At 45.0% G+C, this 13,104-nt stretch overlaps 1 protein-coding gene across 2 annotated transcripts in view; it reads right to left on the bottom strand.

Annotated features, from left to right (window-relative positions):
• Positions 1–765: 765 nt before the first annotated feature.
• Positions 766–13,104, bottom strand: part of TRMO (tRNA methyltransferase O) — a 31,013-nt gene continuing 18,674 nt past the window's right edge. For both annotated transcript variants that reach the window (XM_073549720.1, XM_073549719.1), the window contains exon 5: positions 766–1,365. In XM_073549720.1, the coding sequence (XP_073405821.1) occupies positions 1,148–1,365 (218 nt within the window). In that variant the 3' untranslated portion in view covers positions 766–1,147. The remainder of the gene's footprint in view (positions 1,366–13,104) is intronic.

Raw genomic sequence — 13,104 nt, 5'->3', positions numbered from 1 at the left:
ACTAATTAGAAGCAATTCACCTTCATATTAAACGATGCAGGTTTCTTTTGGCAGTGCAGAGGTTAACCTGCTCAGTTGAGAGCTCCTGAAAGCTTTCCTGCATTAAGGCTCAGCTGTTCACTGTTACCCTCTCCCATCTCCTATATAATCTGGGCCCTAGCACACATTCATTGTCAGAGATGGCTTTTGCTGCATGGCTGGAGGGTGTTGGTTTGTGGTTGTTAGTTGAGAAGATGTTTGGTGGATTTATCTGTGACTGTTGCTAGGTTTTGGGTGTGAGTTAATTCCCCTTCTTCTCCTACTTTTGTTTTACGCCATCCTTCACTCCCTGGTGTTTACCTCTGTTTTATGTGTGTGTATACTTGTATGATTGATATTTTTCGTTACCCGTTTGTATTACCTTGTTAGTCTCGATGTATTATGGTACACTACTACTCACCTCTTCCCTGGGTTGGGGAAGGGTACTGACTGAGGGCGGATTCAGGAGCTAAGGCAAGGTATGTGGCCCTGTCTTCACCATCAGAAGTAATCTGGGGAACAGGACGAGCTAGGGCACCCCTAGTGTTAGTGACAGGGGACCAGTCACTGTTCCCAGGACACCCGACACCAGAATCATGACATCTCTGATGTATAGGACATTCCAAAATTTTTCAAACTTCCCATTGTACATCTGTATACATTCTTTTTTTTGTATTATTTTAATAATATCCAAAAAATGTCAACAATATTTTTGTAACTATTTGAACATAGGAACAAGTAAACAAATTACAATCATAAAAAATGTTTTATTTCAAACATAACAAACATAGTATAAATATGCATAAAAACTTCTTACTTAAAATATAGTTAGAGTCACTTGGGCCAAAGACTGTACATACTCACACTAGACTTGTGTATTTTGCTGCCAAGCTGCCATAGCAAGCACAAAATAGCCATTTGCCTATTAGAAAAAATAAACAGTACTTTTCAAACTCCTGGGTTTCAACAAGTCCAGGAGACAGGACACATTTCTATATACAGTGTACATAACACTACTGAGTTGGTACCCTTGCACCACCTAAGAAAATAGAGCTTTCAGAAGAACCTGTCTGAAAGTCAAGAACACCAATGGAACAAAATAGAAAAATTAAGTTCTATGGCCACTAGATCAAGGCTTTGGCTGCTCTGCAACAGGTTGTATCTGAAGCACCTCTGCAAATCCATCTCCAAACCAGACAGTGATGTGAATGGTATCAAGATTGAAGTAAAAGAGACGATCCAGACAATGGTTTCTTCTGTAGACTGATCTAGGGTCAGCAGACAGGACTTTAGCTATTGCATATTTTGCCTCCTCAAAAGACTGAAAAAAGCGAAATGATGGTTCTCCTAAGAAAAAAGAAAAACAGAGCCAGTCAATGTGATGACACAGATGTGTCTGTATTCGCTCATGTCAGAATGATGGAAGCGCTTTAATCATTATGAGAAATTCAACATTTTCTATTCCTGTAATTAATATTACTGTTTTAGAGTGGGTTGTGTACTTTGGATGGCAGTTTACAGGTGTACATGTCAGTGGGGACACGAGTTTAAAGCGGTTGTCAGGAATGAAATATTGATGACCTATCCCGAAGAAAGATCATCAAGATCAGATCAATCAGGTCCAACAACTGACACCCTCACGGTTCAGCTGAAAACTGCACCCATCGATTTCATATCGATGACCTATCACATGGATATGTCCTGGTTAATCTCTAAGATATCGATTACCTATACTTAGTATGTGTCATCAACATCAGAGATATGGATTACATATATTGTGTAATGGACCGTCAACATCCTATCGATGGGGGCCTGACCCCTTTCAAGCCTAGCAGGACAGCACAGCTCTGCACAAAGTGTAGCAGAAACTCTCAGGTACTAGCATTCAGGTTCCATTGATCTGAGCTGCAGTACCCAAAAGGGACCAAAGTCCTGTCGCATACACCGTCACTGTCAGACCCCCCAACAATCTGATATTTATGACCTATACTAAGCATAAGTCAACAAAATCTGTGTCCTAGACAATCCCTTTAAATAAAGGAGTATTACTGTAGGTTTAAAGTAGCACTCCAAGTTTATTTGCTGTTTAATTCATCCTGCTACTTGTCCCCCACTATATCGGTTTCAGATAGTATCACATAATATGGTTGTTCCTTTCTATCTTTAAATTCATGATAAACTGCAGTTAAGTAATGTGATCTCCTGGTGAACCCTGGAAATTACAGGACTTTCAGTTTTGCATGGGGTGAGCTGTCATTATTTTTGTTTACCTTTCTTTTGCTTGTTTTTAAAGGAAAAATGTGCAGCAATTTTGTCACCTATAGCTTTTGTGTTTTACTGCATAATATAACATTTCAATACTTTTAGGCTATGTGCACACGTTGCAGAATTGCCGTGGAAATTTCCACGGGAATTCCGGAATTCCATTCGGCAGGAAATATGCGAGGAAACCGCATTTTATTTCCCACCTATTTCCCGAGGAAAAACTAGCGATTTGCAAGTGTAATTAGCTTGCAGAATGCTAGCGTTTTCCAAGCGATCTGTAGCATCGCTTGGAAAACTGATTGACAGGTTGGTCACACTCGCCAAACAGTGTTTGACTAGTGTGACCAACTTTTTACTATTGAGGCTGCCTATGCAGCATCAGTAGTAAAAAAATATAAAGTTAAAAATAATTAAAAAAAAAAAAATGGTGTTTTTCTCACCTTCTGGTGTCCCGCGCAGCGTTCCCGATCATCGCGATGCTCCCGGCAGGTCCCGTTCCCAGTGATGCATTGTGACAATGACCTTTGATGACTACGGTATCGCGAGACCGCGATGTCATCAAAGGTCATTGTCGCAATGCATCACTGGGAACGGGACCTGCCGGGAGCATCGCTGAGGCCTGGTGACGCTGCGAGGGACATCGAAAGTTGAGAATATGACGATTTTTTTATTTTAATTCTATTTTTTACAGGGATATGGTACCCAAAGCCTGGAAGGACAGTCTCCTCTCCTCCAGACCGTGGGTACCATCCACAAATGTTCTGCTTACTTTTCGCATGGTGGGCACAGCCCACAGTTCCATACCCACCATTGTAAATGGTTTAGTAGAAAAAAAATAAGAAATTTTTGCTCTCCCCAAATATAATGCGAGCCACCCCAGTGCCTTCTACAAGCACAAAAGTCGGTGATTCTATAAGTATAATCCCAATTGAAAAAAAAGACAGGTTGCTGTGTAAACAGGTTAGAAGCAGATCATTGGACATTTTGCCATGTCATTTGAAAAAGTGAACTTGTGAAGAAATTGATCGCAGCAACACATCTCAAACAAGTTGAAACAGAGTTAACAAAAGGCTAGAAAAGTAAGGGGTATTGATGAAAAATAGCTGGAAGGTCAATTTTTTACTGTCACATGACTGTATAAAAAGAACGTTAGAGAAGCAGAGTCTCAGAAGTAAAGTTGAACAGAGGTTCACCAACCTGTGAACAACTATGTTTTGATATTGTGGAACAATATCAGAAAAATGTTCCTCAATGTAAAATAGTAAAGACTTGGAATATCTCACAATCTACATTGCATAATATCATCTAAAGCTTCAGAGATTCTGGAAAAATCCATGTGTCACGACTCTGGTGTCAGGTGTCCTGGGACCAGGGGCTTATTCCCTGTCCCTAACGCTAGGGGTGCCCTTGCTCGCCCTGTTCCCCGGATTACTTCTGATGGTGAAGATGCCGGGGCCACGTACCTTGCCTTAGCTCCTGAATCCGTTCTCAGTCTGTACCCTTCCTCCACCCAGGGAAGAGGGGAGTAGTAGTGTACCATAATACACCAACCAGAATTACAAGGTAATACGAACAGGGGTAACGGAAAATACCAAACATACAAATATACACACATAAACAACAGAGGTATGTACTCGGGAGTGGAGGATGGGGTGAAACTAAAGTAGGAGAAGAAAGAGAATTATCACACATTGAAAACCTAGCAACAGTCACAGATAAATCCACCAAACGCCTTTTTCCAATCACCAGCAGCATCCTCCAGCCATGCAGCAAAAGTGTTACACCAGGTCACGGTTCTGGCCCTGCACCCGTTTCTGGCGCTGCCCCCCAGTTCTGGTCCCTCACCTGCTCCTGCTCCCGACGCTGCCCCTGTACCTCGGCGAGGTCCCTGTCAGGATCCTCGCTCTCTGTCTGTCCCTCGGTGCTGTGCTGCTGTTTCTCTCTCCCCCACTTCCTGGCACGCAGCCAGCAGGCCTCCAGGGAGAATGCTTAGGCGCGCACGTGATTCCCTCTGGTCTCTTAAAGGGACAGTGTGCATTTTTTGAAAATACCAATTAACCAATGGAAGTGCACTGATTACTATTTCTGGCTACTCCGCCATAGAGGGAGTGATGGAGCAACGTGTATCTACTCTTGCTAAATCCGGTTCTGTCTCTGCTCTGTCTGCGCTGTTATAGCATTCCATGTGGCACTCTGCTTATACTCTTGTTTCCACAGAATATCAGTGACCTGTTGTTCGGCTATCCTAGACGACACCTGTACCTATTCACTCAAGTGCCATCCCATTCCGTCACTCGCGATCCGAACCCAAGGACAACGCTAAAGTTGCTGGAGCCAGCTTCCTTCCGTCTACCCGGAACCTGACTATCCTCGCCAGAGCCAGCTTCATCCCATATACCCGGTGTCTGCCGGTCAGCTCCACCATACCTGTAACATTTGTTTACCCGTTTGTCCCACTCGGACAGCTGCCACGTGTCCGGGGTCTAACTGGAGGTACCACCTGTGTCCCCAAGGTATTCCACTCTGGTCCTGTTCGAGGGATCTTACTACGAATACCTGAGGCTCACTAGTTACACCCCCTTCAGAGCCCCCCGGGCCGTGGCCTCGAGGTTCCATTCAAAAAATAAAAAACAAATGTGAACTTCATCACCTGTGCCTCCGCTTTCATTTGTTACAAAAAGCTACTCTGACAATGTGTGCTTAGAAGGACTCCATTTAAATAGGAGTTGGGAGTGGCTAAAACTGCACAGCTGAGAGCCTTAGCGCCAGGAGCTCTCAACAGATCAGATTAACCCCTGCACTGCCCAAAGAAATTTACACCGTTTAATAAGAAGGTGAAATGCTTCTAATCTGTGCAGGAGTAGGAGAAATCAGATGCTGCGGTCTTCTAGTATTTCTACAGTTCTTTGCAGCCGCACACTCTTTCTATGCGCTTTCTATGCAGTCGCACACTCCGCTCTCGAGTGCCGGTGGCAGTGCCGGGTATTAAGATGCGAGACTTGTCGGAGTTTCTCGCATGTGTTATCCCAGCCTAAACATTTTAATCAATAGATCTTGGAATAATAATAATTTCAACAGTTGGATGTGTTAAAAAATTGTTCCTGTGCTGAGATAATCTTATAAGTGTGCTCCTGTTACAGTGGGTACGTAAAGTATTCCGACCCCTTTACATTTTTCACTCTGTTTCATTGCAGCCATTTGGAAAATTCAAAAAACTTCATTTTTTTCTCATTAATGTACACTCTGCACCCCATCCTGACTGAAAAAAAAAACAGAAATGTAGAAATATTTGCATATGCATTAAAAAAGAAAAACTGAAATATCACATGGTCATAAGTATTCAGACACTTTGCTCAATATTGAGTAGAAGCACCCTTTTGAGCTAGTACAGCCATGAGTCTTGGTAGGAATGATGCAACAAGTTTTTCACACCTGGATTTGGGGATTCTCTGTCCATCCAGTTCCATCAGGTTGGATGGTGAACATTGGTGGACAGCCATTGTCAGGTCTCTCCAGAGATGCTCAATTTGGTTTAGGTTGGGCAATAGAGTGGCCCGGCAATATGGCGGCCACCGCCGGGGGCGGCGCATGTGCTGATGGTGATCTCAGGACAGATCTCACTGAAATCTCATCTCTCGAGATCTCAGTCCCAAGATCACCATCAGCGCATGCGCCGCCCCCGGCGGCAGCCGCCATATTGCCGGAGCCCAAAACAGAGGGAACCGAGAGGGAGCCCCGGGGCTCTGGCCTGTCGCAAAATGTCGCCAGAGCCCCGAGATTGGAACCGGAGACACCGCTGGGCACGTGGAGACACGGCTGGGCTCCCGGAGACACCCACAGCGCCGACGGACACCCGGTAAATGTGGGCAGAGCCCCGGGCTGCAGCACAGACCCCCCTGGCAGCAGTACAGCCCCCCTGGCAGCAGCGCAAGCCCCCCTGGTAGCAGCATGAGCCCCCCTGGCAGCAGCGCAAGCCCCCCCTGGTAGCAGCATGAGCCCCCCTGGCAGCAGTACTGCCCCCCTGGCAGCAGCATGAGCCCCCCTGGTAGCAGCATGAGCCCCCCCTGGCAGCAGCACAGACCCCCCCTGGCAGCAGTACAGCCCCTCAGGCAGCAGCGCAAGCCCCCCTGGCAGCAGTACAGCCCCCCCTGGCAGCAGTGCGAGCCTCCCTGGTAGCAGCACGAGCCCCCCTGGCAGCGCGCTGCACATCGGAGCACCCTCTCATCCCTTCCTGCGGCCTGCAGTATCACCCCACTCCTGCCTCCTCCAGCAGCGACCCTGGGACCCCACTTCACCGCAGCCACCACCCCTGGTAAGCAATAAGACACCTGGATTATAAGAGGCACCACCATTTTATTAAAAAAACGTTTTTTTCCTATTTTTCTCCTCAAAATTTGTGGTGCGTCTTATAATCCGGTGCGTCTTATAAAGCGAAAAATACGGATAGAAGCTTTATAGCAACATATGTTCCCATTCAGACAATGTCTATTTCAGAGAATTTTGTTAATGATTGATCAATACTGGCAGAGAAAGAAGCAGATTTCTCTGATTCATATATACTGTTTATTTAAGAAATACAAATTAAAACAACGGTTACTTGTTAACCCCTTTACCCCCCATGGTGGTTTGCACGTTAATGATCAGGCCAGTTTTTACAATTCTGACCAGTGTCACTTTATGAGGTAATAACTCTGGAATGCGTCAACATATCCCACTGATTCTGACAATGTTTTCTCGTGACACATTGTGCTTCATGATAGTGATAAAATTTCTTCGATATAACTTGCGTTTATTTGTGAAAAAAAACAGAAATTTAACGAAAATTTAGCAATTTTCAAATTTGAATTCTTATGCCCTTAAATCAGAGAGATGTGTCACACAAAATAGTTAATAAATAACATTTCCCACATGTGTACTTTACATCAGCACAATTTTTGCAACATAATTTTGTTTGGAAGTTATAAGGGTTAAAAGTTGACCAGCGATTTCTCCTTTTTACAATAAAATTTACAAAACCTTTTTTTTAGGGACCACCTCACATTTGAAGTGACTTTGGTCTGTATGATAGAAAATATACAAAAGTGACACCATTCTAAAAACTATACCCTTAAATTCCTCAAAACCACATTCAGGCTGTGTGCCCACGTTGCGTTTTTTAAGCATTTTCGCAGCGCTTTTAGACAAGCGTTTCTGCTGCGGAAACGCTTAAGAAAAGCATCTAATGTAATAGAATGGAAAACGCACATGTTGTGCTAATGGTGCGTTTTTTTCCGTTGCGGAAACACTTAGCGGAAAAAAACGCAGCATGTTCATTAATTGTGCAGAATCGCATTCCGCATACATACACTGTAATTGCAAAAACGCATAGGAAAACGCATGTCAAAACGCTTGACAATCGCGTCAAAAACGCGTGTCAAAAAGCGCAAGCGTTTTCCCTGGCAAGGGCATGCGTTTCTGCTCAGGAAAAAAACGCTTGAAAAAATGCTACGTGGGCACATAGCCTCAAGAAGTTTATTAACCCTTCAGGTGCTTCACAGGAATTAATTTTTTGGAATGTGGAAAAAAATGAACATTAACTTTTTTTCACAAAAATTTTACTTAAGACCCAATTTTTTTTTTATTTTCACAAGAGAAACAGGAAAAAATGGACTCCAAAATTTGTTGCGCAATTTCTCCTGAGCATGCCGATACCCCATATGATGAAGAAAACTACTGTTTGGGCGCATGGCAGGGCTCGGAAGGGAGCTATGGACTATGTTCACACTTAGCGTTCTTGAAGCGTTTTTCCACTTTACCATTGCTTTCAACCAAGACAAATGCATTCACTGGAAAATGTCATTTGAAGATTTTACAACCTTATCTGGCCATGTGGTGTGTGACACGTCATAAGACACATCCTATTTCATTTATGAAGGAGGGACTCTGAAAGTCACAAAGTCTATTTTTATAGGGCCAGCAGTCAGCCTTTACTATTCTTAGTGAGCCATCAGCCCACTATGCTTTGATGCTCCCATACATTGGATCCCTTATACTTTTATTGCATATGCAGCTAGTGGAAGCTCTGCCAAAAATTTGGACGCACCCCAACAACCAATTAAACAGACGTCATGGATGGCGACATGCAACCAAAGTTCCAAGTATTCATTTGGTACTCCCATACTGTTTGCTTATGCATTGAATGCAAGGCCTGCCCTGCACCAAAGTTACACACACCCCAATAAGCTATAGCGGCTGTTGCATCACAGTCCACGATTACCCTGGTGATCTAGTGGTGGTCTCAGAAGAGACACGGAGGTTGGCCTACTAAAAATGATTTCCCAGTTTAAAGGAGTGGGTCTTCTATACTTGTAATGCCCATACACCGAGTGTATAGGCTGAAAAAATTTTTTCCCCTGGGATGGGGGGGGGGCACCTCAACATAGAGTGTAAACATTTTTGGAACGGGCATTATAAACACCCTTGCAAAAATTTCTAGTGGCTGTTACATCACGGACCACGGTCACCATGGTGATCTAGTGGTGGTGGATGATGAGGAGAAAAAGGAGGATAACAGCAAACTGCCAAAATCAGGAAGTGTATACCCATGTGTGGGTGTGAAAAGGTACATGGGACTATACCTCCCAAAAAAGACACTGGATTTGAGGTTAGATTTCACTGTTATCATGCGGTGGTGTAGAGAAATCTGGGCCAATACAGCCCTTGTTCATTTGCATAAAAGTAAGCCTGTCAGCATTTTCAGTTGACAGGCGGATGCGCTTATCAGTTATAATTCCACCAGTGGCACTAAAGACGCACTGTGACAAAACGCTAGCGGCAGGACAGGTCAGGAACTCCAAGGCGTAGAGAGCCAGTTCATGCCACGTATCCAGCTTTGAGACCAAATAATTAAAAGACACTGAGGAATCTTTGAGGACGTTGGTACAGTCAGCAAGGTACTCCCTCACCATCTTTCAAAACCTTGCACTCCTTGTGAGAGTACCCCGCGCCTCAGGGCCACTGTGATGGGGAGGGTCTGAGAAAACTCTCCCAGAACTTTTCCAGTGTCCCCCCCCCTCTGCTGGATTGGAGTTGTGTCTCTCTCGTCTGTATTCCTTGGTTGTCCAACGAACTGTGACCTCTGCCGCCAGCGTTTTCAGATGGGAATTTTTTTAATAATTCCGCAACAAGGGCCTTCAGGTACTTCAACATTTTAGTACACCTATCTGCCTCTGGAAGAAGAGATTGAAAGCTCTCCTTGTAGCATAGGTCTAGAAGTGTCACCAACGAGAAATGACTCAGCCAAAATTAAGACAATACGAGGGTCACGGGAAAGGCAGCGCAACACAACATAAAGTCAGCCATGCATAGAAGACTGTTAAGAGGCAAGACTTCTGTGTCCTCACCAAGAGGACGACTGACGATGCTCTCCTCCTCCTCCCTGTCCTCAGGCCAACGATGCTGAACAGTACCGTCTATAGCACATGAAAGTAGTTCCTGTTCTTCCTCCTCCTTCTCTTCCTCACTGCCAACCAATCCACGTTGGAATGACATGAGGCTGGGCTGTGTGTAATCACCCTGTATGCTTCCTTGCTCCATATCATCATGCTCAGCCTGCAATGCCACCTCTTTGATTGTGAGCAGAGAGCGTTTCAGAAGACAGAGAAGCGGGATGGTGACGTAGTTATGGCTTCATCACCACTCACCATCTTGGTGGACTCCTCAAAGTTTTGTAGGATGGTACATATGTCTGACATCCATGTCCACTCCTGAGGTCTTATGTGTGGAGTCTGAACTGAATACCGACAACCTTGCTGATGATGGTAGTCAACACCTGCCCTTTTCTGCTCACAAATTCTTTCCAACATGTACAGTGTTGAGTTCCAACGCGTGGGGACATCACACACATCAGTGAGCCGGAATCTGCAAACGCTGCTAAAGCACGGCAAGGGCGGCGGAAGCTGGAGCTGACTTTCTAAAATGGGCACACAGGCGGCGTACTTTGACAAGCAGATCCAGCAGCTCTGGGTAGGTTTTGAGAAACCGTTGAACAACGAGGTTAAGCACATGGGCCAGGCATGGTACTTGTGTGAGCTTGCCTCATAGCCGTCACCAGGTTCCGGCCATTGTCACACACGACCATGCCTGTCTGTAGGTTTAGTGGTGGCAATCACACATCTGCCTGCTCTTTTAGAGCGGTCCATAACTCTTCAGCATTGTGCGGTTTGTCAACTAAGCATATCAGCTTCAGTACAGCCTGTTGACGCTTGGCTGCGGCAGTGCTGCAGTGCTTCCAACTTGTGACTGATGTGGTCATTTCAGAGATGGAGACTGGAGAGGAGGAGGAGGGGCAGGAGCGGTAGACTGTGGGGGCAACAATGACCGACGTATGGCCCGCAATCCTCGGCGTTGGGAGGACGTGTTCCATCCCAAGGTCCCTCTGGGTCCCGGTTTCCACTATGTTAACCCAGTGTGCCGTCAGCGAGATGTAGCGTCCCCTCCCACAAGCACTTGTCCATGTGTCTGAGGTTAGGTGGACTTTCCCAGTAACATCATTGCTCAGGACACGGATAATGTTGTGGGACACGTGTAATGTCGTGACGACACACCGGGAGAAATAGTGGCGGCTGGGGACCGAGTATCTTGGTACGGCCGCTGGCATCAGGTTGCAGAAAGCATCTGCATGCACGAGCCTAAAAGGCAACATTTTGAGCGCAAGCAAATGAGAAATGTGTGAATTTATAACTGTGGCTGTGGGGTGTTGGCTGCGTATTTACACTTGCGTTCCAATGACTGGGGTATGGATAACTGAAGGCTGCACTGGGACAAGGAAGTGGACATGCTTGATGATGGTGGTAGTTCAGTGTGGGCAACGAGAGGTGCAGGGCAGGAGGCATCTTCGGATGCAACGAGGACAGGGGATTGGCTTGCATACACAACAGTGGAAGAAGCAGAACTAGGGTATCAGACAGCAAATACAGTGGAATGGATGCCTGAAATGCAACAATTTGTAGCCCACAGATAGAAAAAGCGTCTGACGGAGAAACCATACTGTTCAAAATGTGTCCTGTAATTTTTTACCCCAAAATAGTCTCCAGAACTAGGGTAAGCCCCGGCAAAAAAATAGTAAATCTAGGCCTGAAATGCCACAATTTGTAGCCCACAAATAGATCAGGTGTCTGACAGAGATAGCCATTATGATTAGGTAACCGAGGAGGATGACAGGGGAATAGGCGAGGCAACCAGATAACCAGAGAGGTAGGTAACTTAGCGGATTGCAGACCCCTAAACTGACAACACAACTAGAATTAGCCGTGGGACGTACCTACGATGCCCTAGACACCTTGGCACAGCCAAAGAATTAACTAAGCCTAAAGAGAGAAAGGGGAAAGCTAAACTGCCCCGGAGTAGAACCCCAAAGGAATAGATAAACCCCGAACATATATTGCCGGTGAGACAAGATGAGGCACAAACACAGGCAAAAAATAGAGTAAGCAAATGATGGGGCCCAAACCATCTAGACAGAATAGGACAGGAAATGATACTGTCTGCAATCACGCAAAAAACCCTAAGAAAAACTACAACACGTCTGATATGCAAAAATACTGAGGCCACACGACCTCTTCAACCACTAAATCAGAACTCTGGTGTGACTGGATGCAAACAAAAGATACTGATATAACAGGGGATTAGAAATACTGCAAAGACTGACATAAGCTGAGGCAAATGAAACAGAGTCCAGCACAGGTCCCAGCCTGGAACCAGGCTGGACTCACACCAGCAAGGCAGAAATCAGAGAAAAGCAAAAATGGATCAAATGCAGAAAGATTCAAGCAGACAAATAACTTATCTGAAAGATGCAGGACGAAGCAGGAGGCAAACAGACTTTCAAAAAGCTCAGGAAGAAAACCAAATCATCGGCAAGAGCTGAGGGAAGGTTGCTCACTTAAGTCACTCCAGCCTGTAACACCTGACCTCCAATCATCCTGCTCAGGTGATTGACTTCTGTCAGCCAGACCAGCTCCATTACCAGCAGCAACCACCAGAGGGAGCCCAAACTCAGAACCCAGGTCAAAAGTGTTCACAACAGATAGCCCAGTTTCAAATATCTGCCCTGTATTTTTTTTTTGGCCAGCAAAACTGTGTCAGTAAGTAAGTCCATGTGGCGGACAAAACCCAGTGTTAAATATCTGCTCTGTTTCTAAATATTTTTTTGCCAACAAAATGGTGTCAAAAAATTGTATAAGACACTAAGTTGTACAGTACCACAAAAAATGGCAGATTTTTCTGCGCACTCAGATGTGATGCCTGGGATGGACAAAGTCATTTAAAATTGCTGGATTTTCACGCTGTACTATGAAAAGCATCTGAATGTAGTCTGCAGTGTCAAGAAGCAAATGGAGAAAAAAAAAAAAAAAGGGGGTTCTGGATTCTTTGGAATAAAATAATCAGGATTAAGATGAAAAAAAAATTATTCCTACCACTGATACCTGGAGCTAGGTATATACGGTCAATATATGTAATAGGCAGCAGCAGCAGACTGTTAAGGAATGGACCCTCTTGATGTATGCAATGATATCTATATACCCACATACAGTGTCTGCATGCCTTGCACTGATATGTAACAGCCACGCACACTCCCCTGCCTACCTAGCACTGCAATCTATATACTCCGTAATTAGTCGTTAGAAGGACTGTTGGTTTAGCTGGATTTGAAGATGCTATGATGTTATACTCACACTAACTTATAAACCCCCAACTCTGACCCTATCTCAGCAGCAGCTCTCCCTACACTGATTCCAGAGCTGACTGTGCTGAGCAGGGCAGCGGCAGGTCTCTAATAGA

The sequence above is a fragment of the Dendrobates tinctorius genome, unplaced genomic scaffold (genome assembly GCF_039654945.1).
Source record: "Dendrobates tinctorius isolate UK_male_01 unplaced genomic scaffold, ASM3965494v1 ptg000160l, whole genome shotgun sequence".
Classification (NCBI taxonomy): domain Eukaryota; kingdom Metazoa; phylum Chordata; class Amphibia; order Anura; family Dendrobatidae; genus Dendrobates; species Dendrobates tinctorius.
Note: the sequence above shows the minus strand (reverse complement) of the source record. Positions and strands in the feature narration are given on the sequence as shown.